Raw genomic sequence first — 27103 nt, forward strand, 5'->3', positions numbered from 1 at the left:
GAGCAGCTGTAGTTGTTGTTGGAATAGCTGCAGTTGTGGCCACAGTTGTGGTTGTTGTTGAAGCAGCTGTGGTTGTTGTTGGAGCAGCTGCAGTTGTGGCCAAAGTTGTGGTTGTTGTTGGAGCAGTTGTGGTTGTTGTTGGCGAAGCTGTGGTTGTTGTGGCCTCAGTTGTGGTTGTTGTTGGAGCAGTTGTAGTTGTTGTTGGCGAAGCTGTGGTTGTTGTTGGAGCAGTTGTGGTTGTTGTTGGAACAGCTGTAGTTGTTGTTGGAGCAGCTGTGGTTGAGGGAGTTGTTGTTGTTGTTGTTGTTGAGGAAGCTGTGGTTGTTGTTGGTGGCAAAGCTGTGGTTGTTGTTGGTGTAGTTGTGGCTGTTGTTAGGGCGGCAGTTGTGGTTGGAGCAGTTGTAGTTGTTGTTGGAGCAGCTGTAGTTGTTGTTGGAACAGCTGTGGTTGAGGGTGTTGTTGTTGTTGTTGGTGGCAAAGCTGTGGTTGTTGTTTGAGCAGCTGTAGTTGTTGTCGGCGAAGCTGTGGTTGTTGTGGCCTCAGTTGTGGTTGTTGTTGGAGCAGTTGTGGTTGTTGTTGGAGCAGCTGTAGTTGTTGTTGGAGCAGCTGCAGTTGTGGCCACAGTTGTTGTTGTTGTTGGAGCAGCTGTAGTTGTTGTTGGAACAGCTGCAGTTGTGGCCACAGTTGTGGTTGTTGTTGAAGCAGCTGTGGTTGTTGTTGGAGCAGCTGCAGTTGTGGCCAAAGTTGTGGTTGTTGTTGGAGCAGTTGTGGTTGTTGTTGGCGAAGCTGTGGTTGTTGTGGCCTCAGTTGTGGTTGTTGTTGGAGCAGTTGTAGTTGTTGTTGGCGAAGCTGTGGTTGTTGTTGGAGCAGTTGTGGTTGTTGTTGGAACAGCTGTAGTTGTTGTTGGAGCAGCTGTGGTTGAGGGAGTTGTTGTTGTTGTTGTTGTTGAGGAAGCTGTGGTTGTTGTTGGTGGCAAAGCTGTGTTTGTTGTTGGTGCAGTTGTGGCTGTTGTTAGGGCGGCAGTTGTGGTTGGAGCAGTTGTAGTTGTTGTTGGAGCAGCTGTAGTTGTTGTTGGAACAGCTGTGGTTGAGGGTGTTGTTGTTGTTGTTGAGGAAGCTGTGGTTGTTGTTGGGGCAGCTGTGGCTGTTGTTGGTGCAGTTGTGGCTGTTGTTAGGGCGGCAGTTGTGGTTGGAGCAGTTGTAGTTGTTGTTGGAGCAGCTGTAGTTGTTGTTGGAGCAGCTGTGGTTGAGGGAGTTGTTGTTGTTGTTGTTGTTGAGGAAGCTGTGGTTGTTGTTGGAGCAGCTGTGGTTGTTGTTTGAGCAGCTGTAGTTGTTGTTGGCGAAGCTGTGGTTGTTGTGGCCTCAGTTGTGGTTGTTGTTGGAGCAGTTGTGGTTGTTGTTGGAGCAGCTGTAGTTGTTGTTGGAGCAGCTGCAGTTGTGGCCACAGTTGTTGTTGTTGTTGGAGCAGCTGTAGTTGTTGTTGGAGCAGCTGCAGTTGTGGCCACAGTTGTTGTTGTTGTTGGAGCAGCTGTAGTTGTTGTTGGAACAGCTGCAGTTGTGGCCACAGTTGTGGTTGTTGTTGAAGCAGCTGTGGTTGTTGTTGGAGCAGCTGCAGTTGTGGCCAAAGTTGTGGTTGTTGTTGGAGCTGTTGTGGTTGTTGTTGGCGAAGCTGTGGTTGTTGTGGCCTCAGTTGTGGTTGTTGTTGGAGCAGTTGTAGTTGTTGTTGGCGAAGCTGTGGTTGTTGTTGGAGCAGTTGTTGTTGTTGTTGGAACAGCTGTAGTTGTTGTTGGAGCAGCTGTGGTTGAGGGAGTTGTTGTTGTTGTTGTTGTTGAGGAAGCTGTGGTTGTTGTTGGGGCAGCTGTGGTTGTTGTTGGTGCAGTTGTGGCTGTTGTTAGGGCGGCAGTTGTGGTTGGAGCAGTTGTAGTTGTTGTTGGAGCAGCTGTAGTTGTTGTTGGAGCAGCTGTGGTTGTTGTTTGAGCAGCTGTAGTTGTTGTTGGCGAAGCTGTGGTTGTTGTGGCCTCAGTTGTGGTTGTTGTTGGAGCAGTTGTGGTTGTTGTTGGAGCAGCTGTAGTTGTTGTTGGAGCAGCTGCAGTTGTGGCCACAGTTGTTGTTGTTGTTGGAGCAGCTGTAGTTGTTGTTGGAACAGCTGCAGTTGTGGCCACAGTTGTGGTTGTTGTTGAAGCAGCTGTGGTTGTTGTTGGAGCAGCTGCAGTTGTGGCCAAAGTTGTGGTTGTTGTTGGAGCAGTTGTGGTTGTTGTTGGCGAAGCTGTGGTTGTTGTGGCCTCAGTTGTGGTTGTTGTTGGAGCAGTTGTAGTTGTTGTTGGCGAAGCTGTGGTTGTTGTTGGAGCAGTTGTGGTTGTTGTTGGAACAGCTGTAGTTGTTGTTGGAGCAGCTGTGGTTGAGGGAGTTGTTGTTGTTGTTGAGGAAGCTGTGGTTGTTGTTGGGGCAGCTGTAGTTGTTGTTGGCGAAGCTGTGGTTGTTGTGGCCTCCGTTGTGGTTGTTGTTGGAGCAGTTGTGGTTGTTGTTGGAGCAGCTGTAGTTGTTGTTGGAGCAGCTGCAGTTGTGGCCACAGTTGTTGTTGTTGTTGGAGCAGCTGTGGTTGAGGGTGTTGTTGTTTTTGTTGTTGAGGAAGCTGTGGTTGTTGTTGGGGCAGCTGTAGTTGTTGTTGGGGCAGCTGTGGTTGTTGTTGGTGCAGTTGTTGTTGGGGAAGCTGTGGTTGTTGTTGGGGCAGCTGTAGTTGTTGTTGGAGCAGCTGTGGTTGAGGGAGTTGTTGTTGTTGTTGTTGTTGTTGAGGAAGCTGTGGTTGTTGTTGGGGCAGCTGTGGTTGTTGTTGGTGCAGTTGTGGCTGTTGTTAGGGCGGCAGTTGTGGTTGGAGCAGTTGTAGTTGTTGTTGGAGCAGCTGTAGTTGTTGTTGGAGCAGCTGTGGTTGAGGGTGTTGTTGTTGTTGTTGGTGGCAAAGCTGTGGTTGTTGTTTGAGCAGCTGTAGTTGTTGTTGGCGAAGCTGTTGTTGTTGTTGGGGCAGCTGTGGTTGTTGTTGGTGCAGTTGTGGCTGTTGTTGGCGAAGCTGTGGTTGTTGTGGCCTCAGTTGTGGTTGTTGTTGGAGCAGTTGTAGTTGTTGTTGGAGCAGCTGTGGTTGAGGGAGTTGTTGTTGTTGTTGTTGTTGTTGTTGTTGTTGTTGTTGTTGAGGAAGCTGTGGTTGTTGTTGGGGCAGCTGTGGTTGTTGTTGGTGCAGTTGTGGCTGTTGTTAGGGCGGCAGTTGTGGTTGGAGCAGTTGTGGTTGTTGTTGGCGAAGCTGTGGTTGTTGTTGGAGCAGTTGTGGTTGTTGTTGGAACAGCTGTAGTTGTTGTTGGAGCAGCTGTGGTTGAGGGAGTTGTTGTTGTTGTTGTTGTTGTTGAGGAAGCTGTGGTTGTTGTTGGGGAAGCTGTGGTTGTTGTTGGTGCAGTTGTGGCTGTTGTTAGGGCGGCAGTTGTGGTTGGAGCAGTTGTAGTTGTTGCTGGAGCAGCTGTAGTTGTTGTTGGAGCAGCTGTGGTTGAGGGTGTTGTTGTTGTTGTTGGTGGCAAAGCTGCGGTTGTTGTTTGAGCAGTTGTGGCTGTTGTTAGGGCGGCAGTTGTGGTTGGAGCAGTTGTAGTTGTTGTTGGAGCAGCTGTAGTTGTTGTTGGAGCAGCTGTGGTTGTTGTTTGAGCAGCTGTAGTTGTTGTTGGCGAAGCTGTGGTTGTTGTGGCCTCAGTTGTGGTTGTTGTTGGAGCAGTTGTGGTTGTTGTTGGAGCAGCTGTAGTTGTTGTTGGAGCAGCTGCAGTTGTGGCCACAGTTGTTGTTGTTGTTGGAGCAGCTGTAGTTGTTGTTGGAATAGCTGCAGTTGTGGCCACAGTTGTGGTTGTTGTTGAAGCAGCTGTGGTTGTTGTTGGAGCAGCTGCAGTTGTGGCCAAAGTTGTGGTTGTTGTTGGAGCAGTTGTGGTTGTTGTTGGCGAAGCTGTGGTTGTTGTGGCCTCAGTTGTGGTTGTTGTTGGAGCAGTTGTAGTTGTTGTTGGCGAAGCTGTGGTTGTTGTTGGAGCAGTTGTGGTTGTTGTTGGAACAGCTGTAGTTGTTGTTGGAGCAGCTGTGGTTGAGGGAGTTGTTGTTGTTGTTGTTGTTGAGGAAGCTGTGGTTGTTGTTGGTGGCAAAGCTGTGGTTGTTGTTGGTGCAGTTGTGGCTGTTGTTAGGGCGGCAGTTGTGGTTGGAGCAGTTGTAGTTGTTGTTGGAGCAGCTGTAGTTGTTGTTGGAACAGCTGTGGTTGAGGGTGTTGTTGTTGTTGTTGGTGGCAAAGCTGTGGTTGTTGTTTGAGCAGCTGTAGTTGTTGTTGGCGAAGCTGTGGTTGTTGTGGCCTCAGTTGTGGTTGTTGTTGGAGCAGTTGTGGTTGTTGTTTGAGCAGCTGTAGTTGTTGTTGGAGCAGCTGCAGTTGTGGCCACAGTTGTTGTTGTTGTTGGAGCAGCTGTAGTTGTTGTTGGAACAGCTGCAGTTGTGGCCACAGTTGTGGTTGTCGTTGAAGCAGCTGTGGTTGTTGTTGGAGCAGCTGCAGTTGTGGCCAAAGTTGTGGTTGTTGTTGGAGCAGTTGTGGTTGTTGTTGGCGAAGCTGTGGTTGTTGTGGCCTCAGTTGTGGTTGTTGTTGGAGCAGTTGTAGTTGTTGTTGGCGAAGCTGTGGTTGTTGTTGGAGCAGCTGTGGTTGAGGGTGTTGTTGGAACAGCTGTAGTTGTTGTTGGAGCAGCTGTGGTTGAGGGAGTTGTTGTTGTTGTTGTTGTTGAGGAAGCTGTGGTTGTTGTTGGTGGCAAAGCTGTGTTTGTTGTTGGTGCAGTTGTGGCTGTTGTTAGGGCGGCAGTTGTGGTTGGAGCAGTTGTAGTTGTTGTTGGAGCAGCTGTAGTTGTTGTTGGAACAGCTGTGGTTGAGGGTGTTGTTGTTGTTGTTGAGGAAGCTGTGGTTGTTGTTGGGGCAGCTGTGGCTGTTGTTGGTGCAGTTGTGGCTGTTGTTAGGGCGGCAGTTGTGGTTGGAGCAGTTGTAGTTGTTGTTGGAGCAGCTGTAGTTGTTGTTGGAGCAGCTGTGGTTGAGGGAGTTGTTGTTGTTGTTGTTGTTGAGGAAGCTGTGGTTGTTGTTGGAGCAGCTGTGGTTGTTGTTTGAGCAGCTGTAGTTGTTGTTGGCGAAGCTGTGGTTGTTGTGGCCTCAGTTGTGGTTGTTGTTGGAGCAGTTGTGGTTGTTGTTGGAGCAGCTGTAGTTGTTGTTGGAGCAGCTGCAGTTGTGGCCACAGTTGTTGTTGTTGTTGGAGCAGCTGTAGTTGTTGTTGGAGCAGCTGCAGTTGTGGCCACAGTTGTTGTTGTTGTTGGAGCAGCTGTAGTTGTTGTTGGAACAGCTGCAGTTGTGGCCACAGTTGTGGTTGTTGTTGAAGCAGCTGTGGTTGTTGTTGGAGCAGCTGCAGTTGTGGCCAAAGTTGTGGTTGTTGTTGGAGCTGTTGTGGTTGTTGTTGACGAAGCTGTGGTTGTTGTGGCCTCAGTTGTGGTTGTTGTTGGAGCAGTTGTAGTTGTTGTTGGCGAAGCTGTGGTTGTTGTTGGAGCAGTTGTTGTTGTTGTTGGAACAGCTGTAGTTGTTGTTGGAGCAGCTGTGGTTGAGGGAGTTGTTGTTGTTGTTGTTGTTGAGGAAGCTGTGGTTGTTGTTGGGGCAGCTGTGGTTGTTGTTGGTGCAGTTGTGGCTGTTGTTAGGGCGGCAGTTGTGGTTGGAGCAGTTGTAGTTGTTGTTGGAGCAGCTGTAGTTGTTGTTGGAGCAGCTGTGGTTGTTGTTTGAGCAGCTGTAGTTGTTGTTGGCGAAGCTGTGGTTGTTGTGGCCTCAGTTGTGGTTGTTGTTGGAGCAGTTGTGGTTGTTGTTGGAGCAGCTGTAGTTGTTGTTGGAGCAGCTGCAGTTGTGGCCACAGTTGTTGTTGTTGTTGGAGCAGCTGTAGTTGTTGTTGGAACAGCTGCAGTTGTGGCCACAGTTGTGGTTGTTGTTGAAGCAGCTGTGGTTGTTGTTGGAGCAGCTGCAGTTGTGGCCAAAGTTGTGGTTGTTGTTGGAGCAGTTGTGGTTGTTGTTGGCGAAGCTGTGGTTGTTGTGGCCTCAGTTGTGGTTGTTGTTGGAGCAGTTGTAGTTGTTGTTGGCGAAGCTGTGGTTGTTGTTGGAGCAGTTGTGGTTGTTGTTGGAACAGCTGTAGTTGTTGTTGGAGCAGCTGTGGTTGAGGGAGTTGTTGTTGTTGTTGAGGAAGCTGTGGTTGTTGTTGGGGCAGCTGTAGTTGTTGTTGGCGAAGCTGTGGTTGTTGTGGCCTCCGTTGTGGTTGTTGTTGGAGCAGTTGTGGTTGTTGTTGGAGCAGCTGTAGTTGTTGTTGGAGCAGCTGCAGTTGTGGCCACAGTTGTTGTTGTTGTTGGAGCAGCTGTGGTTGAGGGTGTTGTTGTTTTTGTTGTTGAGGAAGCTGTGGTTGTTGTTGGGGCAGCTGTAGTTGTTGTTGGGGCAGCTGTGGTTGTTGTTGGTGCAGTTGTTGTTGGGGAAGCTGTGGTTGTTGTTGGGGCAGCTGTAGTTGTTGTTGGAGCAGCTGTGGTTGAGGGAGTTGTTGTTGTTGTTGTTGTTGTTGAGGAAGCTGTGGTTGTTGTTGGGGCAGCTGTGGTTGTTGTTGGTGCAGTTGTGGCTGTTGTTAGGGCGGCAGTTGTGGTTGGAGCAGTTGTAGTTGTTGTTGGAGCAGCTGTAGTTGTTGTTGGAGCAGCTGTGGTTGAGGGTGTTGTTGTTGTTGTTGGTGGCAAAGCTGTGGTTGTTGTTTGAGCAGCTGTAGTTGTTGTTGGCGAAGCTGTTGTTGTTGTTGGGGCAGCTGTGGTTGTTGTTGGTGCAGTTGTGGCTGTTGTTGGCGAAGCTGTGGTTGTTGTGGCCTCAGTTGTGGTTGTTGTTGGAGCAGTTGTAGTTGTTGTTGGAGCAGCTGTGGTTGAGGGAGTTGTTGTTGTTGTTGTTGTTGTTGTTGTTGTTGTTGTTGAGGAAGCTGTGGTTGTTGTTGGGGCAGCTGTGGTTGTTGTTGGTGCAGTTGTGGCTGTTGTTAGGGCGGCAGTTGTGGTTGGAGCAGTTGTGGTTGTTGTTGGCGAAGCTGTGGTTGTTGTTGGAGCAGTTGTGGTTGTTGTTGGAACAGCTGTAGTTGTTGTTGGAGCAGCTGTGGTTGAGGGAGTTGTTGTTGTTGTTGTTGTTGTTGAGGAAGCTGTGGTTGTTGTTGGGGCAGCTGTGGTTGTTGTTGGTGCAGTTGTGGCTGTTGTTAGGGCGGCAGTTGTGGTTGGAGCAGTTGTAGTTGTTGTTGGAGCAGCTGTAGTTGTTGTTGGAGCAGCTGTGGTTGAGGGTGTTGTTGTTGTTGTTGGTGGCAAAGCTGCGGTTGTTGTTTGAGCAGTTGTGGCTGTTGTTAGGGCGGCAGTTGTGGTTGGAGCAGTTGTAGTTGTTGTTGGAGCAGCTGTAGTTGTTGTTGGAGCAGCTGTGGTTGTTGTTTGAGCAGCTGTAGTTGTTGTTGGCGAAGCTGTGGTTGTTGTGGCCTCAGTTGTGGTTGTTGTTGGAGCAGTTGTGGTTGTTGTTGGAGCAGCTGTAGTTGTTGTTGGAGCAGCTGCAGTTGTGGCCACAGTTGTTGTTGTTGTTGGAGCAGCTGTAGTTGTTGTTGGAATAGCTGCAGTTGTGGCCACAGTTGTGGTTGTTGTTGAAGCAGCTGTGGTTGTTGTTGGAGCAGCTGCAGTTGTGGCCAAAGTTGTGGTTGTTGTTGGAGCAGTTGTGGTTGTTGTTGGCGAAGCTGTGGTTGTTGTGGCCTCAGTTGTGGTTGTTGTTGGAGCAGTTGTAGTTGTTGTTGGCGAAGCTGTGGTTGTTGTTGGAGCAGTTGTGGTTGTTGTTGGAACAGCTGTAGTTGTTGTTGGAGCAGCTGTGGTTGAGGGAGTTGTTGTTGTTGTTGTTGTTGAGGAAGCTGTGGTTGTTGTTGGTGGCAAAGCTGTGGTTGTTGTTGGTGCAGTTGTGGCTGTTGTTAGGGCGGCAGTTGTGGTTGGAGCAGTTGTAGTTGTTGTTGGAGCAGCTGTAGTTGTTGTTGGAACAGCTGTGGTTGAGGGTGTTGTTGTTGTTGTTGGTGGCAAAGCTGTGGTTGTTGTTTGAGCAGCTGTAGTTGTTGTTGGCGAAGCTGTGGTTGTTGTGGCCTCAGTTGTGGTTGTTGTTGGAGCAGTTGTGGTTGTTGTTGGAGCAGCTGTAGTTGTTGTTGGAGCAGCTGCAGTTGTGGCCACAGTTGTTGTTGTTGTTGGAGCAGCTGTAGTTGTTGTTGGAACAGCTGCAGTTGTGGCCACAGTTGTGGTTGTCGTTGAAGCAGCTGTGGTTGTTGTTGGAGCAGCTGCAGTTGTGGCCAAAGTTGTGGTTGTTGTTGGAGCAGTTGTGGTTGTTGTTGGCGAAGCTGTGGTTGTTGTGGCCTCAGTTGTGGTTGTTGTTGGAGCAGTTGTAGTTGTTGTTGGCGAAGCTGTGGTTGTTGTTGGAGCAGTTGTGGTTGTTGTTGGAACAGCTGTAGTTGTTGTTGGAGCAGCTGTGGTTGAGGGAGTTGTTGTTGTTGTTGAGGAAGCTGTGGTTTTTGTTGGGGCAGCTGTGGTTGTTGTTGGAGCAGTTGTGGTTGTTGTTGGAACAGCTGTAGTTGTTGTTGGAACAGTTGTAGTTTTTGTTGGAGCAGCTGTGGTTGAGGGAGTTGTTGTTGTTGTTGTTGTTGTTGAGGAAGCTGTGGTTGTTGTTGGGACAGCTGTGGCTGTTGTTGGTGCAGTTGTGGCTGTTGTTAGGGCGGCAGTTGTGGTTGGAGCAGTTGTAGTTGTTGTTGGAGCAGCTGTAGTTGTTGTTGGAGCAGCTGTGGTTGAGGGTGTTGTTGTTGCTGTTGGTGGCAAAGCTGTGGTTGTTGTTTGAGCAGTTGTGGCTGTTGTTAGGGCGGCAGTTGTGGTTGGAGCAGTTGTAGTTGTTGTTGGAGCAGCTGTAGTTGTTGTTGGAGCAGCTGTGGTTGAGGGTGTTGTTGTTGTTGTTGGTGGCAAAGCTGTGGTTGTTGTTTGAGCAGTTGTAGTTGTTGTTGGAGCAGCTGTGGTTGTTGTGGGTGCAGTTGTGGTAGTTGTTGGAGCAGCTGTGGTTGTTGTTGGAGCAGCTGTGGTTGAGGGTGTTGTTGTTTTTGTTGTTGAGGAAGCTGTGGTTGTTGTTGGGGCAGCTGTGGTTGTTGTTGGGGCAGCTGTGGTTGTTGTTGGTGCAGTTGTTGTTGGGGAAGCTGTGGTTGTTGTTGGGGCAGCTGTAGTTGTTGTTGGAGCAGCTGTGGTTGAGGGAGTTGTTGTTGTTGTTGTTGTTGTTGAGGAAGCTGTGGTTGTTGTTGGGGCAGCTGTGGTTGTTGTTGGTGCAGTTGTGGCTGTTGTTAGGGCGGCAGTTGTGGTTGGAGCAGTTGTAGTTGTTGTTGGAGCAGCTGTAGTTGTTGTTGGAGCAGCTGTGGTTGAGGGTGTTGTTGTTGTTGTTGGTGGCAAAGCTGTGGTTGTTGTTTGAGCAGCTGTAGTTGTTGTTGGCGAAGCTGTTGTTGTTGTTGGGGCAGCTGTGGTTGTTGTTGGTGCAGTTGTGGCTGTTGTTGGCGAAGCTGTGGTTGTTGTGGCCTCAGTTGTGGTTGTTGTTGGAGCAGTTGTAGTTGTTGTTGGAGCAGCTGTGGTTGAGGGAGTTGTTGTTGTTGTTGTTGTTGTTGTTGTTGTTGTTGTTGAGGAAGCTGTGGTTGTTGTTGGGGCAGCTGTGGTTGTTGTTGGTGCAGTTGTGGCTGTTGTTAGGGCGGCAGTTGTGGTTGGAGCAGTTGTGGTTGTTGTTGGCGAAGCTGTGGTTGTTGTTGGAGCAGTTGTGGTTGTTGTTGGAACAGCTGTAGTTGTTGTTGGAGCAGCTGTGGTTGAGGGAGTTGTTGTTGTTGTTGTTGTTGTTGAGGAAGCTGTGGTTGTTGTTGGGGCAGCTGTGGTTGTTGTTGGTGGAGTTGTGGCTGTTGTTAGGGCGGCAGTTGTGGTTGGAGCAGTTGTAGTTGTTGTTGGAGCAGCTGTAGTTGTTGTTGGAGCAGCTGTGGTTGAGGGTGTTGTTGTTGTTGTTGGTGGCAAAGCTGTGGTTGTTGTTTGAGCAGCTGTAGTTGTTGTTGGCGAAGCTGTGGTTGTTGTGGCCTCAGTTGTGGTTGTTGTTGGAGCAGTTGTGGTTGTTGTTGGAGCAGCTGTAGTTGTTGTTGGAGCAGCTGCAGTTGTGGCCACAGTTGTTGTTGTTGTTGAAGCAGCTGTGGTTGTTGTTGGAGCAGCTGCAGTTGTGGCCAAAGTTGTGGTTGTTGTTGGAGCAGTTGTGGTTGTTGTTGGCGAAGCTGTGGTTGTTGTGGCCTCAGTTGTGGTTGTTGTTGGAGCAGTTGTAGTTGTTGTTGGCGAAGCTGTGGTTGTTGTTGGAGCAGTTGTGGTTGTTGTTGGAACAGCTGTAGTTGTTGTTGGAGCAGCTGTGGTTGTTGTTGGAACAGCTGTAGTTGTTGTTGGAGCAGCTGTGGTTGAGGGAGTTGTTGTTGTTGTTGTTGTTGTTGTTGAGGAAGCTGTTGTTGTTGTTGGGGCAGCTGTGGCTGTTGTTGGTGCAGTTGTGGCTGTTGTTAGGGCGGCAGTTGTGGTTGGAGCAGTTGTAGTTGTTGTTGGAGCAGCTGTAGTTGTTGTTGGAGCAGCTGTAGTTGTTGTTGGAGCAGCTGTAGTTGTTGTTGGCGAAGCTGTGGTTGTTGTGGCCTCAGTTGTGGTTGTTGTTGGAGCAGTTGTGGTTGTTGTTGGAGCAGCTGTAGTTGTTGTTGGAGCAGCTGCAGTTGTGGCCACAGTTGTTGTTGTTGTTGGAGCAGTTGTGGTTGTTGTTGGAACAGCTGTAGTTGTTGTTGGAGCAGCTGTGGTTGAGGGAGTTGTTGTTGTTGTTGAGGAAGCTGTGGTTGTTGTTGGGGCAGCTGTGGTTGTTGTTGGAGCAGTTGTGGTTGTTGTTGGAACAGCTGTAGTTGTTGTTGGAACAGCTGTAGTTGTTGTTGGAGCAGCTGTGGTTGAGGGAGTTGTTGTTGTTGTTGTTGTTGTTGAGGAAGCTGTGGTTGTTGTTGGGGCAGCTGTGGCTGTTGTTGGTGCAGTTGTGGCTGTTGTTAGGGCGGCAGTTGTGGTTGGAGCAGTTGTAGTTGTTGTTGGAGCAGCTGTAGTTGTTGTTGGAGCAGCTGTGGTTGAGGGTGTTGTTGTTGTTGTTGGTGGCAAAGCTGTGGTTGTTGTTTGAGCAGTTGTGGCTGTTGTTAGGGCGGCAGTTGTGGTTGGAGCAGTTGTAGTTGTTGTTGGAGCAGCTGTAGTTGTTGTTGGAGCAGCTGTGGTTGAGGGAGTTGTTGTTGTTGTTGTTGTTGAGGAAGCTGTGGTTGTTGTTGGGGCAGCTGTGGTTGTTGTTGGTGCAGTTGTGGCTGTTGTTAGGGCGGCAGTTGTGGTTGGAGCAGTTGTAGTTGTTGTTGGAACAGCTGTAGTTGTTGTTGGAGCAGCTGTGGTTGAGGGAGTTGTTGTTGTTGTTGTTGTTGAGGAAGCTGTGGTTGTTGTTGGGGCAGCTGTGGTTGTTGTTGGTGCAGTTGTGGCTGTTGTTAGGGCGGCAGTTGTGGTTGGAGCAGTTGTAGTTGTTGTTGGAGCAGCTGTAGTTGTTGTTGGAGCAGTTGTAGTTGTTGTTGGAGCAGCTGTAGTTGTTGCTGGAGCAGCTGTGGTTGTTGTTTGAGCAGCTGTAGTTGTTGTTGGAGCAGCTGCAGTTGTGGCCACAGTTGTTGTTGTTGTTGGAGCAGCTGTAGTTGTTGTTGGAGCAGCTGTAGTTGTTGTTGGAGCAGCTGCAGTTGTGGCCACAGTTGTTGTTGTTGTTGGAGCAGCTGTAGTTGTTGTTGGAGCAGCTGTAGTTGTTGTTGGAGCAGCTGTGGTTGTTGTTGGAGCAGCTGTGGTTGAGGGTGTTGTTGTTGTTGTTGGTGGCAAAGCTGTGGTTGTTGTTTGAGCAGCTGTAGTTGTTGTTGGCGAAGCTGTGGTTGTTGTTGGGGCAGCTGTGGTTGTTGTTGGTGCAGTTGTGGCTGTTGTTGGCGAAGCTGTGGTTGTTGTGGCCTCAGTTGTGGTTGTTGTTGGAGCAGTTGTAGTTGTTGTTGGAGGAGCTGTGGTTGAGGGAGTTGTTGTTGTTGTTGTTGTTGTTGAGTAAGCTGTGGTTGTTGTTGGGGCAGCTGTGGTTGTTGTTGGTGCAGTTTTGGCTGTTGTTAGGGCGGCAGTTGTGGTTGGAGCAGTTGTGGTTGTTGTTGGCGAAGCTGTGGTTGTTGTTGGAGCAGTTGTGGTTGTTGTTGGAACAGCTGTAGTTGTTGTTGGAGCAGCTGTGGTTGAGGGAGTTGTTGTTGTTGTTGTTGTTGTTGAGGAAGCTGTGGTTGTTGTTGGGGCAGCTGTAGTTGTTGTTGGTGGAGTTGTGGCTGTTGTTAGGGCGGCAGTTGTGGTTGGAGCAGTTGTAGTTGTTGTTGGAGCAGCTGTAGTTGTTGTTGGAGCAGCTGTGGTTTTTGTTCTAGCAGCTGTAGTTGTTGTTGGCGAAGCTGTGGTTGTTGTGGCCTCAGTTGTGGTTGTTGTTGGAGCCGTTGTGGTTGTTGTTGGAGCAGCTGTAGTTGTTGTTGGAGCAGCTGCAGTTGTGGCCACAGTTGTTGTTGTTGTTGGAGCAGCTGTAGTTGTTGTTGGAGCAGCTGCAGTTGTGGCCACAGTTGTGGTTGTTGTTGAAGCAGCTGTGGTTGTTGTTGGAGCAGCTGCAGTTGTGGCCAAAGTTGTGGTTGTTGTTGGAGCAGTTGTGGTTGTTGTTGGCGAAGCTGTGGTTGTTGTGGCCTCAGTTGTGGTTGTTGTTGGAGCAGTTGTAGTTGTTGTTGGCGAAGCTGTGGTTGTTGTTGGAGCAGTTGTGGTTGTTGTTGGAACAGCTGTAGTTGTTGTTGGAGCAGCTGTGGTTGAGGGAGTTGTTGTTGTTGTTGTTGTTGTTGAGGAAGCTGTGGTTGTTGTTGGGGCAGCTGTGGTTGTTGTTGGTGCAGTTGTGGCTGTTGTTAGGGCGGCAGTTGTGGTTGGAGCAGTTGTAGTTGTTGTTGGAGCAGCTGTAGTTGTTGTTGGAGCAGTTGTGGTTGTTGTTGGAACAGCTGTAGTTGTTGTTGGAGCAGCTGTGGTTGAGGGAGTTGTTGTTGTTGTTGTTGTTGTTGTTGTTGTTGTTGTTGTTGAGGAAGCTGTGGTTGTTGTTGGGGCAGCTGTGGTTGTTGTTGGTGCAGTTGTGGCTGTTGTTAGGGCGGCAGTTGTGGTTGGAGCAGTTGTAGTTGTTTTTGGAGCAGCTGTAGTTGTTGGAGCAGCTGTGGTTGAGGGTGTTGTTGTTGTTGTTGGTGGCAAAGCTGTGGTTGTTGTTTGAGCAGTTGTGGCTGTTGTTAGGGCGGCAGTTGTGGTTGGAGCAGTTGTAGTTGTTGTTGGTGCAGCTGTAGTTGTTGTTGGAGCAGCTGTGGTTGAGGGTGTTGTTGTTGTTGGTGGTGGCAAAGCTGTGGTTGTTGTTTGAGCAGCTGTAGTTGTTGTTGGTGAAGCTGTGGTTGTTGTGGCCTCAGTTGTGGTTGTTGTTGGAGCAGTTGTGGTTGTTGTTGGAGCAGCTGTAGTTGTTGTTGGAGCAGCTGCAGTTGTGGCCACAGTTGTTGTTGTTGTTGGAGCAGCTGTAGTTGTTGTTGGAACAGCTGCAGTTGTGGCCACAGTTGTGGTTGTTGTTGAAGCAGCTGTGGTTGTTGTTGGAGCAGCTGCAGTTGTGGCCAAAGTTGTGGTTGTTGTTGGAGCAGTTGTGGTAGTTGTTGGCGAAGCTGTGGTTGTTGTGGCCTCAGTTGTGGTTGTTGTTGGAGCAGTTGTAGTGGTTGTTGGCGAAGCTGTGGTTGTTGTTGGAGCAGTTGTGGTTGTTGTTGGAACAGCTGTAGTTGTTGTTGGAGCAGCTGTGGTTGAGGGAGTTGTTGTTGTTGTTGAGGAAGCTGTGGTTGTTGTTGGGGCAGCTGTGGTTGTTGTTGGAGCAGTTGTGGTTGTTGTTGGAACAGCTGTAGTTGTTGTTGGAACAGCTGTAGTTGTTGTTGGAGCAGCTGTGGTTGAGGGAGTTGTTGTTGTTGTTGTTGTTGTTGAGGAAGCTGTGGTTGTTGTTGGGGCAGCTGTGGCTGTTGTTGGTGCAGTTGTGGTTGTTGTTAGGGCGGCAGTTGTGGTTGGAGCAGTTGTAGTTGTTGTTGGAGCAGCTGTAGTTGTTGTTGGAGCAGCTGTGATTGAGGGTGTTGTTGTTGTTGTTGGTGGCAAAGCTGTGGTTGTTGTTAGGGCGGCAGTTGTGGTTGGAGCAGTTGTAGTTGTTGTTGGAGCAGCTGTAGTTGTTGTTGGAGCAGCTGTGGTTGAGGGTGTTGTTGTTGTTGTTGGTGGCAAAGCTGTGGTTGTTGTTTGAGCAGTTGTAGTTGTTGTTGGAGCAGCTGTGGTTGTTGTGGGTGCAGTTGTGGTAGTTGTTGGAGCAGCTGTGGTTGTTGTTGGAGCAGCTGTGGTTGAGGGTGTTGTTGTTTTTGTTGTTGAGGAAGCTGTGGTTGTTGTTGGGGCAGCTGTAGTTGTTGTTGGCGAAGCTGTGGTTGTTGTGGCCTCAGTTGTGGTTGTTGTTGGAGCAGTTGTGGTCGAGGGTGTTGTTGTTTTTGTTGTTGAGGAAGCTGTGGTTGTTGTTGGGGCAGCTGTAGTTGTTGTTGGGGCAGCTGTGGTTGTTGTTGGTGCAGTTGTTGTTGGGGAAGCTGTGGTTGTTGTGGCCTCAGTTGTGGTTGTTGTTGGAGCAGTTGTGGTCGAGGGTGTTGTTGTTTTTGTTGTTGAGGAAGCTGTGGTTGTTGTTGGGGCAGCTGTAGTTGTTGTTGGAGCAGCTGTGGTTGAGGGAGTTGTTGTTGTTGTTGTTGTTGTTGAGGAAGCTGTGGTTGTTGTTGGGGCAGCTGTGGTTGTTGTTGGTGCAGTTGTGGCTGTTGTTAGGGCGGCAGTTGTGGTTGGAGCAGTTGTAGTTGTTGTTGGAGCAGCTGTAGTTGTTGTTGGAGCAGCTGTGGTTGAGGGTGTTGTTGTTGTTGTTGGTGGCAAAGCTGTGGTTGTTGTTTGAGCAGCTGTAGTTGTTGTTGGCGAAGCTGTGGTTGTTGTTGGGGCAGCTGTGGTTGTTGTTGGTGCAGTTGTGGCTGTTGTTGGCGAAGCTGTGGTTGTTGTGGCCTCAGTTGTGGTTGTTGTTGGAGCAGTTGTAGTTGTTGTTGGAGCAGCTGTGGTTGAGGGAGTTGTTGTTGTTGTTGTTGTTGTTGTTGTTGAGGAAGCTGTGGTTGTTGTTGGGGCAGCTGTGGTTGTTGTTGGTGCAGTTGTGGCTGTTGTTAGGGCGGCAGTTGTGGTTGGAGCAGTTGTGGTTGTTGTTGGCGAAGCTGTGGTTGTTGTTGGAGCAGTTGTGGTTGTTGTTGGAACAGCTGTAGTTGTTGTTGGAGCAGCTGTGGTTGAGGGAGTTGTTGTTGTTGTTGTTGAGGAAGCTGTGGTTGTTGTTGGGGCAGCTGTGGTTGTTGTTGGTGGAGTTGTGGCTGTTGTTAGGGCGGCAGTTGTGGTTGGAGCAGTTGTAGTTGTTGTTGGAGCAGCTGTAGTTGTTGTTGGAGCAGCTGTGGTTGTTGTTCTAGCAGCTGTAGTTGTTGTTGGCGAAGCTGTGGTTGTTGTGGCCTCAGTTGTGGTTGTTGTTGGAGCAGTTGTGGTTGTTGTTGGAGCAGCTGTAGTTGTTTTTGGAGCAGCTGCAGTTGTGGCCACAGTTGTTGTTGTTGTTGGAGCAGCTGTAGTTGTTGTTGGAGCAGCTGCAGTTGTGGCCACAGTTGTGGTTGTTGTTGAAGCAGCTGTGGTTGTTGTTGGAGCAGCTGCAGTTGTGGCCAAAGTTGTGGTTGTTGTTGGAGCAGTTGTGGTTGTTGTTGGCGAAGCTGTGGTTGTTGTGGCCTCAGTTGTGGTTGTTGTTGGAGCAGTTGTAGTTGTTGTTGGCGAAGCTGTGGTTGTTGTTGGAGCAGTTGTGGTTGTTGTTGGAACAGCTGTAGTTGTTGTTGGAGCAGCTGTGGTTGAGGGAGTTGTTGTTGTTGTTGTTGTTGTTGAGGAAGCTGTGGTTGTTGTTGGGGCAGCTGTGGTTGTTGTTGGTGCAGTTGTGGCTGTTGTTTGGGCGGCAGTTGTGGTTGGAGCAGTTGTAGTTGTTGTTGGAGCAGCTGTAGTTGTTGTTGGAGCAGTTGTGGTTGTTGTTGGAACAGCTGTAGTTGTTGTTGGAGCAGCTGTGGTTGAGGGAGTTGTTGTTGTTGTTGTTGTTGTTGTTGAGGAAGCTGTGGTTGTTGTTGGGGCAGCTGTGGTTGTTGTTGGTGCAGTTGTGGCTGTTGTTAGGGCGGCAGTAGTGGTTGGAGCAGTTGTAGTTGTTGTTGGAGCAGCTGTAGTTGTTGTTGGAGCAGCTGTGGTTGAGGGTGTTGTTGTTGTTGTTGGTGGCAAAGCTGTGGTTGTTGTTTGAGCAGTTGTGGCTGTTGTTAGGGCGGCAGTTGTGGTTGGAGCAGTTGTAGTTGTTGTTGGTGCAGCTGTAGTTGTTGTTGGAGCAGCTGTGGTTGAGGGTGTTGTTGTTGTTGTTGGTGGCAAAGCTGTGGTTGTTGTTTGAGCAGCTGTAGTTGTTGTTGGTGAAGCTGTGGTTGTTGTGGCCTCAGTTGTGGTTGTTGTTGGAGCAGTTGTGGTTGTTGTTGGAGCAGCTGTAGTTGTTGTTGGAGCAGCTGCAGTTGTGGCCACAGTTGTTGTTGTTGTTGGAGCAGCTGTAGTTGTTGTTGGAACAGCTGCAGTTGTGGCCACAGTTGTGGTTGTTGTTGGAGCAGCTGTGGTTGTTGTTGGAGAAGCTGCAGTTGTGGCCAAAGTTGTGGTTGTTGTTGGAGCAGTTGCGGTTGTTGTTGGCGAAGCTGTGGTTGTTGTGGCCTCAGTTGCGGTTGTTGTTGGCGAAGCTGTGGTTGTTGTTGGAGCAGTTGTGGTTGTTGTTGGGGCAGCTGTAGTTGTTGTTGGAGCAGCTGTAGTTGTTGTTGGAGCAGCTGCAGTTGTGGCCACAGTTGTTGTTGTTGTTGGAGCAGCTGTAGTTGTTGTTGGAACAGCTGCAGTTGTGGCCACAGTTGTGGTTGTTGTTGGAGCAGCTGTGGTTGTTGTTGGAGAAGCTGCAGTTGTGGCCAAAGTTGTGGTTGTTGTTGGAGCAGTTTTGGTTGTTGTTGGCGAAGCTGTGGTTGTTGTGGCCTCAGTTGTGGTTGTTGTTGGAGCAGTTGTACTTGTTGTTGGCGAAGCTGTGGTTGTTGTTGGAGCAGTTGTGGTTGTTGTTGGAACAGCTGTAGTTGTTGTTGGAGCAGCTGTGGTTGAGGGAGTTGTTGTTGTTGTTGTTGTTGTTGAGGAAGCTGTGGTTGTTGTTGGGGCAGCTGTGGTTGTTGTTGGTGCAGTTGTGGCTGTTGTTAGGGCGGCAGTTGTGGTTGGAGCAGTTGTAGTTGTTGTTGGAGCAGCTGTAGTTGTTGTTGGAGCAGTTGTGGTTGTTGTTGGAACAGCTGTAGTTGTTGTTGGAGCAGCTGCAGTTGTGGCCACAGTTGTTGTTGTTGTTGTTGGAGCAGCTGTAGTTGTTGTTGGAACAGCTGCAGTTGTGGCCAAAGTTGTGGTTGTTGTTGGAGCAGTTGCGGTTGTTGTTGGCGAAGCTGTGTTTGTTGTGGCCTCAGTTGCGGTTGTTGTTGGCGAAGCTGTGGTTGTTGTTGGAGCAGTTGTGGTTGTTGTTGGGGCAGCTGTAGTTGTTGTTGGAGCAGCTGTGGTTGAGGGAGTTGTTGTGATTGTTGGGGCAACAGTTGTGGTTCTTGTTGTTTGGGCAACGGTTGTGGTTGTTGTTGGAGCAGCTATAGTTGTTGTTGGAGCAGCTGTGGTTGTTGTGGGTGCAGTTGTGGTAGTTGTTGGGGCGGCAGTTGTGGTTGTTGTTGGAACAGCTGTAGTTGTTGTTGGAGCACCTGTAGTTGATGGTGTAGTTGTTGTTGTTGTTGGGGAAGCTGTGGTTGTTGTGGGTGCAGTTGTGGTTGTTGTTGGAGCAGCTGTGGTTATAGTGGGTGCAGTTTTGGTAGTTGTTGGAGCAGCTGTACTTGTTGTGGGTGCAGCTGTGGTTGAGGGTGTTGTTGTTGTTGGGGAAGCTGTGGTTGGTGTTGGAGCAGCTGTGGTTGTTGTGGCCTCTGTTGTGGTTGTTGTTGGAGCAGTTGTAGTTGTTGTTGGAGCAGCTGTGGTTGTTGTGGGTGCAGTTGTGGTAGTTGTTGAAGCAGCTGTGGTTGAGGGTGTTGTTGTTTTTGTTGTTGAGGAAGCTGTGGTTGTTGTTGGGGCAGCTGTAGTTGTTGTTGGCGAAGCTGTGGTTGTTGTGGCCTCAGTTGTGGTTGTTGTTGGAGCAGTTGTGGTTGTTGTTGGAGCAGCTGTAGTTGTTGTTGGAGCAGCTGCACTTGTGGCCACAGTTGTTGTTGTTGTTGTTGGAGCAGCTGTGGTTGAGGGTGTTGTTGTTTTTGTTGTTGAGGAAGCTGTGGTTATTGTTGGGGCAGCTGTAGTTGTTGTTGGAGCAGCTGTGGTTGTGGCCACAGTTGTGGTTGTTGTTGGAACAGCTGTAGTTGTTGTTGGAGCAGCTGCAGTTGTGGCCACAGTTGTGGTTGTTGTTGGAACAGCTGTAGTTGTTGTTGGAGCAGCTGTGGTTGTTGTTGGGGCAGCTGTAGTTGTTGTTGGAGCAGCTGTGGTTGAGGGAGTTGTTGTTGTTGTTGTTGTTGTTGAGGAAGTTGTGGTTGTTGTTGGGGCAGCTGTAGTTGTTGTTGGAGCAGCTGTGGTTGAGGGAGTTGTTGTTGTTGTTGTTGTTGTTGTTGAGGAAGCTGTGGTTGTTGTTGGGGCAGCTGTGGTTGTTGTTGGTGCAGTTGTGGCTGTTGTTAGGGCGGCAGTTGTGGTTGGAGCAGTTGTAGTTGTTGTTGGAGCAGCTGTAGTTGTTGTTGGAGCAGCTGTGGTTGAGGGTGTTGTTGTTGGTGGTGGTGGCAAAGCTGTGGTTGTTGTTTGAGCAGCTGTAGTTGTTGTTGGCGAAGCTGTGGTTGTTGTGGCCTCAGTTGTGGTTGTTGTTGGAGCAGTTGTGGTTGTTGTTGGAGCAGCTGTAGTTGTTGTTGGAGCAGCTGCAGTTGTGGCCACAGTTGTTGTTGTTATTGGAGCAGCTGTGGTTGAAGGTGTTGTTGTTTTTGTTGTTGAGGAAGCTGTGGTTGTTGTTGGGGCAGCTGTAGTTGTTGTTGGAGCAGCTGTAGTTGTTGTTGGAGCAGCTGTGGTTGAGGGTGTTGTTGTTGTTGTTGGTGGCAAAGCTGTGGTTGTTGTTTGAGCAGCTGTAGTTGTTGTTGGCGAAGCTGTGGTTGTTGTTGGGGCAGCTGTGGTTGTTGTTGGTGCAGTTGTGGCTGTTGTTGGCGAAGCTGTGGTTGTTGTGGCCTCAGTTGTGGTTGTTGTTGGAGCAGTTGTAGTTGTTGTTGGAGCAGCTGCTGTTGAGGGAGTTGTTGTTGTTGTTGTTGTTGTTGAGGAAGCTGTGGTTGTTGTTGGGGCAGCTGTGGTTGTTGTTGGTGCAGTTGTGGCTGTTCTTAGGGCGGCAGTTGTGGTTGGAGCAGTTGTGGTTGTTGTTGGCGAAGCTGTGGTTGGTGTTGGAGCAGTTGTGGTTGTTGTTGGAACAGCTGTAGTTGTTGTTGGAGCAGCTGTGGTTGAGGGAGTTGTTGTTGTTGTTGTTGTTGTTGTTGAGGAAGCTGTGGTTGTTGTTGGGGCAGCTGTGGTTGTTGTTGGTGCAGTTGTGGCTGTTGTTAGGGCGGCAGTTGTGGTTGGAGCAGTTGTAGTTGTTGTTGGAGCAGCTGTAGTTGTTGTTGGAGCAGCTGTGGTTGAGGGTGTTGTTGTTGTTGTTGGTGGCAAAGCTGTGGTTGTTGTTTGAGCAGTTGTGGCTGTTGTTAGGGCGGCAGTTGTGGTTGGAGCAGTTGTAGTTGTTGTTGGAGCAGCTGTAGTTGTTGTTGGAGCAGCTGTGGTTGAGGGCGTTGTTGTTGTTGTTGGTGGCAAAGCTGTGGTTGTTGTTTGAGCAGCTGTAGTTGTTGTTGGCGAAGCTGTGGTTGTTGTGGCCTCAGTTGTGGTTGTTGTTGGAGCAGTTGTGGTTGTTGTTGGAGCAGCTGTAGTTGTTGTTGGAGCAGCTGCAGTTGTGGCCACAGTTGTTGTTGTTGTTGGAGCAGCTGTAGTTGTTGTTGGAACAGCTGCAGTTGTGGCCACAGTTGTGGTTGTTGTTGGGGCAGCTGTGGTTGTTGTTGGTGCAGTTGTGGCTGTTGTTAGGGCGGCAGTTGTGGTTGGAGCAGTTGTAGTTGTTGTTGGAGCAGCTGTAGTTGTTGTTGGAGCAGCTGTGGTTGTTGTTTGAGCAGCTGTAGTTGTTGTTGGAGCAGCTGTAGTTGTTGTTGGAGCAGCTGTGGTTGAGGGTGTTGTTGTTGTTGGAGCAGCTGTGGTTGTTGTTGGAGCAGCTGTAGTTGTTGTTGGTGGAGTTGTGGGTGTTGTTAGGGCGGCAGTTGTGGCCACAGTTGTTGTTGTTGTTGGAGCAGCTGTGGTTGAGGGAGTTGTTGTTGTTGTTGAGGAAGCTGTGGTTGTTGTTGGGGCAGCTGTAGTTGTTGTTGGAGCAGCTGTAGTTGTTGTTGGAGCAGCTGTGGTTGAGGGAGTTGTTGTTGTTGTTGTTGTTGGGGAAGCTGTGGTTGGTGTTGGAGCAGCTGTGTTTGTTGTGGGTGCAATTGTGGTAGTTGTTGGGGAGACAGTTGTGGTTGTTGTTGGAACAGATGTAGTTGTTGTTGGAACAGCTGCAGTTGTGGCCAAAGTTGTGGTTGTTGTTGGAGCAGTTGTGGTTGTTGTTGGCGAAGCTGTGGTTGTTGTGGCCAAAGTTGTGGTTGTTGTTGGAGCAGTTGTGGTTGTTGTTGGCGAAGCTGTGGTTGTTGTGGCCTCAGTTGTGGTTGTTGTTGGAGCAGTTGTAGTTGTTGTTGGAGCAGCTGTGGTTGTTGTGGGTGCAGTTGTGGTAGTTGTTGGAGCAGCTGTGGTTGTTGTTGGAGCAGCTGTGGTTGAGGGTGTTGTTGTTTTTGTTGTTGAGGAAGCTGTGGTTGTTGTTGGGGCAGCTGTAGTTGTTGTTGGTGAAGCTGTGGTTGTTGTGGCCTCAGTTGTGGTTGTTGTTGGAGCAGTTGTGGTTGTTGTTGGAGCAGCTGTAGTTGTTGTTGGAGCAGCTGCAGTTGTGGCCACAGTTGTTGTTGTTGTTGGAGCAGCTGTGGTTGAGGGTGTTGTTGTTTTTGTTGTTGAGGAAGCTGTGGTTGTTGTTGGGGCAGCTGTAGTTGTTGTTGGAGCAGCTGTAGTTGTTGTTGGAGCATCTGTGGTTGTGGCCACAGTTGTGGTTGTTGTTGGAACAGCTGTAGTTGTTGTTGGAGCAGCTGTGGTTGTTGTTGGAGCAGCTGTGGTTGTTGTTGGGGCAGCTGTAGTTGTTGTTGGAGCAGCTGTGGTTGAGGGAGTTGTTGTTGTTGTTGTTGTTGAGGAAGTTGTGGTTGTTGTTGGGGCAGCTGTAGTTGTTGTTGGAGCAGCTGTCGTTAAGGGAGTTGTTGTTGTTGTTGGTGGTGGCAAAACTGTGGTTGTTGTTTGAGCAGCTGTAGTTGTTGTTGGCGAAGCTGTGGTTGTTGTTGGGGCAGCTGTGGTTGTTGTTGGTGCAGTTGTAGTTGTTGTTGGAGCAGTTGTGGCTGTTGTTGGAGCAGCTGTAGTTGTTGTTGGAGCAGCTGCAGTTGTGGCCACAGTTGTTGTTGTTATTGGAGCAGCTGTGGTTGAAGGTGTTGTTGTTTTTGTTGTTGAGGAAGCTGTGGTTGTTGTTGGGGCAGCTGTAGTTGTTGTTGGAGCAGCTGTAGTTGTTGTTGGAGCAGCTGTGGTTGAGGGTGTTGTTGTTGTTGTTGGTGGCAAAGCTGTGGTTGTTGTTTGAGCAGCTGTAGTTGTTGTTGGCGAAGCTGTGGTTGTTGTTGGGGCAGCTGTGGTTGTTGTTGGTGCAGTTGTGGCTGTTGTTGGCGAAGCTGTGGTTGTTGTGGCCTCAGTTGTGGTTGTTGTTGGAGCAGTTGTAGTTGTTGTTGGAGCAGCTGCTGTTGAGGGAGTTGTTGTTGTTGTTGTTGTTGTTGAGGAAGCTGTGGTTGTTGTTGGGGCAGCTGTGGTTGTTGTTGGTGCAGTTGTGGCTGTTCTTAGGGCGGCAGTTGTGGTTGGAGCAGTTGTGGTTGTTGTTGGCGAAGCTGTGGTTGGTGTTGGAGCAGTTGTGGTTGTTGTTGGAACAGCTGTAGTTGTTGTTGGAGCAGCTGTGGTTGAGGGAGTTGTTGTTGTTGTTGTTGTTGTTGTTGAGGAAGCTGTGGTTGTTGTTGGGGCAGCTGTGGTTGTTGTTGGTGCAGTTGTGGCTGTTGTTAGGGCGGCAGTTGTGGTTGGAGCAGTTGTAGTTGTTGTTGGAGCAGCTGTAGTTGTTGTTGGAGCAGCTGTGGTTGAGGGTGTTGTTGTTGTTGTTGGTGGCAAAGCTGTGGTTGTTGTTTGAGCAGTTGTGGCTGTTGTTAGGGCGGCAGTTGTGGTTGGAGCAGTTGTAGTTGTTGTTGGAGCAGCTGTAGTTGTTGTTGGAGCAGCTGTGGTTGAGGGCGTTGTTGTTGTTGTTGGTGGCAAAGCTGTGGTTGTTGTTTGAGCAGCTGTAGTTGTTGTTGGCGAAGCTGTGGTTGTTGTGGCCTCAGTTGTGGTTGTTGTTGGAGCAGTTGTGGTTGTTGTTGGAGCAGCTGTAGTTGTTGTTGGAGCAGCTGCAGTTGTGGCCACAGTTGTTGTTGTTGTTGGAGCAGCTGTAGTTGTTGTTGGAACAGCTGCAGTTGTGGCCACAGTTGTGGTTGTTGTTGGGGCAGCTGTGGTTGTTGTTGGTGCAGTTGTGGCTGTTGTTAGGGCGGCAGTTGTGGTTGGAGCAGTTGTAGTTGTTGTTGGAGCAGCTGTAGTTGTTGTTGGAGCAGCTGTGGTTGTTGTTTGAGCAGCTGTAGTTGTTGTTGGAGCAGCTGTAGTTGTTGTTGGAGCAGCTGTGGTTGAGGGTGTTGTTGTTGTTGGAGCAGCTGTGGTTGTTGTTGGAGCAGCTGTAGTTGTTGTTGGTGGAGTTGTGGGTGTTGTTAGGGCGGCAGTTGTGGCCACAGTTGTTGTTGTTGTTGGAGCAGCTGTGGTTGAGGGAGTTGTTGTTGTTGTTGAGGAAGCTGTGGTTGTTGTTGGGGCAGCTGTAGTTGTTGTTGGAGCAGCTGTAGTTGTTGTTGGAGCAGCTGTGGTTGAGGGAGTTGTTGTTGTTGTTGTTGTTGGGGAAGCTGTGGTTGGTGTTGGAGCAGCTGTGTTTGTTGTGGGTGCAATTGTGGTAGTTGTTGGGGAGACAGTTGTGGTTGTTGTTGGAACAGATGTAGTTGTTGTTGGAACAGCTGCAGTTGTGGCCAAAGTTGTGGTTGTTGTTGGAGCAGTTGTGGTTGTTGTTGGCGAAGCTGTGGTTGTTGTGGCCAAAGTTGTGGTTGTTGTTGGAGCAGTTGTGGTTGTTGTTGGCGAAGCTGTGGTTGTTGTGGCCTCAGTTGTGGTTGTTGTTGGAGCAGTTGTAGTTGTTGTTGGAGCAGCTGTGGTTGTTGTGGGTGCAGTTGTGGTAGTTGTTGGAGCAGCTGTGGTTGTTGTTGGAGCAGCTGTGGTTGAGGGTGTTGTTGTTTTTGTTGTTGAGGAAGCTGTGGTTGTTGTTGGGGCAGCTGTAGTTGTTGTTGGTGAAGCTGTGGTTGTTGTGGCCTCAGTTGTGGTTGTTGTTGGAGCAGTTGTGGTTGTTGTTGGAGCAGCTGTAGTTGTTGTTGGAGCAGCTGCAGTTGTGGCCACAGTTGTTGTTGTTGTTGGAGCAGCTGTGGTTGAGGGTGTTGTTGTTTTTGTTGTTGAGGAAGCTGTGGTTGTTGTTGGGGCAGCTGTAGTTGTTGTTGGAGCAGCTGTAGTTGTTGTTGGAGCAGCTGTGGTTGTGGCCACAGTTGTGGTTGTTGTTGGAACAGCTGTAGTTGTTGTTGGAGCAGCTGTGGTTGTTGTTGGAGCAGCTGTGGTTGTTGTTGGGGCAGCTGTAGTTGTTGTTGGAGCAGCTGTGGTTGAGGGAGTTGTTGTTGTTGTTGTTGTTGAGGAAGTTGTGGTTGTTGTTGGGGCAGCTGTAGTTGTTGTTGGAGCAGCTGTCGTTAAGGGAGTTGTTGTTGTTGTTGGTGGTGGCAAAACTGTGGTTGTTGTTTGAGCAGCTGTAGTTGTTGTTGGCGAAGCTGTGGTTGTTGTTGGGGCAGCTGTGGTTGTTGTTGGTGCAGTTGTAGTTGTTGTTGGAGCAGTTGTGGCTGTTGTTGGCGAAGCTGTGGTTGTTGTGGCCTCAGTTGTGGTTGTTGTTGGAGCAGTTGTAGTTGTTGTTGGAGCAGCTGTGGTTGAGGGAGTTGTTGTTGTTGTTGTTGTTGTTGTTGTTGTTGAGGAAGCTGTGGTTGTTGTTGGGGCAGCTGTGGTTGTTGTTGGTGCAGTTGTGGCTGTTGTTAGGGCGGCAGTTGTGGTTGGAGCAGTTGTAGTTGTTGTTGGAGCAGCTGTAGTTGTTGTTGGAGCAGCTGTGGTTGAGGGTGTTGTTGTTGTTGTTGGTGGCAAAGCTGTGGTTGTTGTTTGAGCAGTTGTGGCTGTTGTTAGGGCGGCAGTTGTGGTTGGAGCAGTTGTAGTTGTTGTTGGAGCAGCTGTAGTTGTTGTTGGAGCAGCTGTGGTTGAGGGTGTTGTTGTTGTTGTTGGTGGCAAAGCTGTGGTTGTTGTCTGAGCAGCTGTAGTTGTTGTTGGCGAAGCTGTGGTTGTTGTGGCCTCAGTTGTGGTTGTTGTTGGAGCAGTTGTGGTTGTTGTTGGAGCAGCTGTAGTTGTTGTTGGAGCAGCTGCAGTTGTGGCCACAGTTGTTGTTGTTGTTGGAGCAGCTGTAGTTGTTGTTGGAACAGCTGCAGTTGTGGCCACAGTTGTGGTTGTTGTTGGAGCAGTTGTGGTTGTTGTTGGCGAAGCTGTGGTTGTTGTGGCCTCAGTTGTGGTTGTTGTTGGAGCAGCTGTGGTTGAAGGTGTTGTTGTTTTTGTTGTTGAGGAAGCTGTGGTTGTTGTTGGGGCAGCTGTAGTTGTTGTTGGAGCAGCTGTAGTTGTTGTTGGAGCAGCTGTGGTTGAGGGTGTTGTTGTTGTTGTTGGTGGCAAAGCTGTGGTTGTTGTTTGAGCAGCTGTAGTTGTTGTTGGCGAAGCTGTGGTTGTTGTTGGGGCAGCTGTCGTTGTTGTTGGTGCAGTTGTGGCTGTTGTTGGCGAAGCTGTGGTTGTTGTGGCCTCAGTTGTGGTTGTTGTTGGAGCAGTTGTAGTTGTTGTTGGAGCAGCTGTGGTTGAGGGAGTTGCTGTTGTTGTTGTTGTTGTTGTTGTTGGGGAAGCTGTGGTTGGTGTTGGAGCAGCTGTGTTTGTTGTGGGTGCAATTGTGGTAGTTGTTGGGGAGACAGTTGTGGTTGGAGCAGTTGTGGTTGTTGTTGGCAAAGCTGTGGTTGTTGTTGGAGCAGTTGTGGTTGTTGTTGGAACAGCTGTAGTTGTTGTTGGAGCAGCTGTGGTTGAGGGAGTTGTTGTTGTTGTTGTTGTTGTTGTTGAGGAAGCTGTGGTTGTTGTTGGGGCAGCTGTGGTTGTTGTTGGTGGAGTTGTGGCTGTTGTTAGGGCGGCAGTTGTGGCCACAGTTGTTGTTGTTGTTGGAGCAGCTGTAGTTGTTTTTGGAGCAGCTGTGGTTGTTGTTGGAGCAGCTGTAGTTGTTTTTGGAGCAGTTGTAGTTGTTGTTGGAGCAGCTGTGGTTGAGGGTGTTGTTGTTGTTGTTGGTGGCAAAGCTGTGGTTGTTGTTGGAGCAGCTGTAGTTGTTGTTGGAGAAGATGTGGTTGTTGTGGGTGCAGTTGTTGTTGAGGGTGCAGTCGTGGTTGTTGTTGGAGCAGCTGTAGTTGTTGTTGGAGCAGCTGAGGTTGAGGGAGTTGTTGTTGTTGTTGTTGTTGTTGAGGAAGCTGTGGTTGTTGTTGGGGCGGCTGTGGTTGTTGTTGGTGTAGTTTTGGCGGTTGTTACGGCGGCAGTTGTGGTTGGCGCAGTTGTGGTTGTGGGTGGTGGCAAAGCTGTGGTTGTTGTTTGAGCAGCTGTAGTTGTTGTTGGCGAAGCTGTGGTTGTTGTGGCCTCAGTTGTGGTTGTTGTTGGAGCAGTTGTGGTTGTTGTTGGAGCAGCTGTAGTTGTTGTTGGAGCAGCTGCAGTTGTGGCCACAGTTGTAGTTGTTGTTGGAGCAGCTGTAGTTGTTTTTGGAGCAGCTGTGGTTGAGGGTGTTGTTGTTGTTGTTGGTGGCAAAGCTGTGGTTGTTGTTTGAGCAGCTCTAGTTGTTGTTGGCGAAGCTGTGGTTGTTGTTGGGGCAGCTGTGGTTGTTGTTGGTGCAGTTGTAGTTGTTGTTGGAGCAGTTGTGGCTGTTGTTGGCGAAGCTGTGGTTGTTGTGGCCTCAGTTGTGGTTGTTGTTGGAGCAGTTGTAGTTGTTGTTGGAGCAGCTGTGGTTGAGGGAGTTGTTGTTGTTGTTGTTGTTGTTGTTGTTGAGGAAGCTGTGGTTGTTGTTGGGGCAGCTGTGGTTGTTGTTGGTGCAGTTGTGGCTGTTGTTAGGGCGGCAGTTGTGGTTGGAGCAGTTGTAGTTGTTGTTGGAGCAGCTGTTGTTGAGGGTGTTGTTGTTGTTGCTGCAGTTGTGGCCACAGTTGTGGTTGTTGTTGGAGCAGTTGTGGTTGTTGTTGGAACAGCTGTAGTTGTTGTTGGAGCAGCTGAGGTTGTTGTTGGAGCAGCTGTGGTTGAGGGAGTTGTTGTTGTTGTTGTTGTTGAGGAAGCTGTGGTTGTTGTTGGGGCAGCTGTGGTTGTTGTTGGTGCAGTTGTGGCTGTTGTTAGGGCGGCAGTTGTGGTTGGAGCAGCAGTTGTTGTTGTTGGAGCACCTGTAGTTGAGGGTGCAGTTGTTGTTGTTGTTGCTGT

General features: G+C 49.5%; 1 protein-coding gene across 1 annotated transcript in view; it reads right to left on the minus strand.

Annotated features, from left to right (window-relative positions):
• Window positions 1-27103, minus strand: part of LOC145423713 (uncharacterized) — a 57212-nt gene that overhangs the window by 27045 nt on the left and 3064 nt on the right. The window contains exons 2-7 of the mRNA XM_080296470.1: window positions 26494-27066; window positions 23095-24075; window positions 21610-22335; window positions 20773-21342; window positions 15166-16194; window positions 12080-13068 (exon numbers count right to left, since the gene is read on the minus strand). Coding sequence (XP_080152596.1) covers window positions 12080-13068; window positions 15166-16194; window positions 20773-21342; window positions 21610-22335; window positions 23095-24075; window positions 26494-27066 — 4868 coding nt within the window. The remainder of the gene's footprint in view (window positions 1-12079; window positions 13069-15165; window positions 16195-20772; window positions 21343-21609; window positions 22336-23094; window positions 24076-26493; window positions 27067-27103) is intronic.

Source organism: Astatotilapia calliptera, chromosome 22 (genome assembly GCF_964374335.1).
Source record: "Astatotilapia calliptera chromosome 22, fAstCal68.1, whole genome shotgun sequence".
Lineage (NCBI taxonomy): Eukaryota > Metazoa > Chordata > Actinopteri > Cichliformes > Cichlidae > Astatotilapia > Astatotilapia calliptera.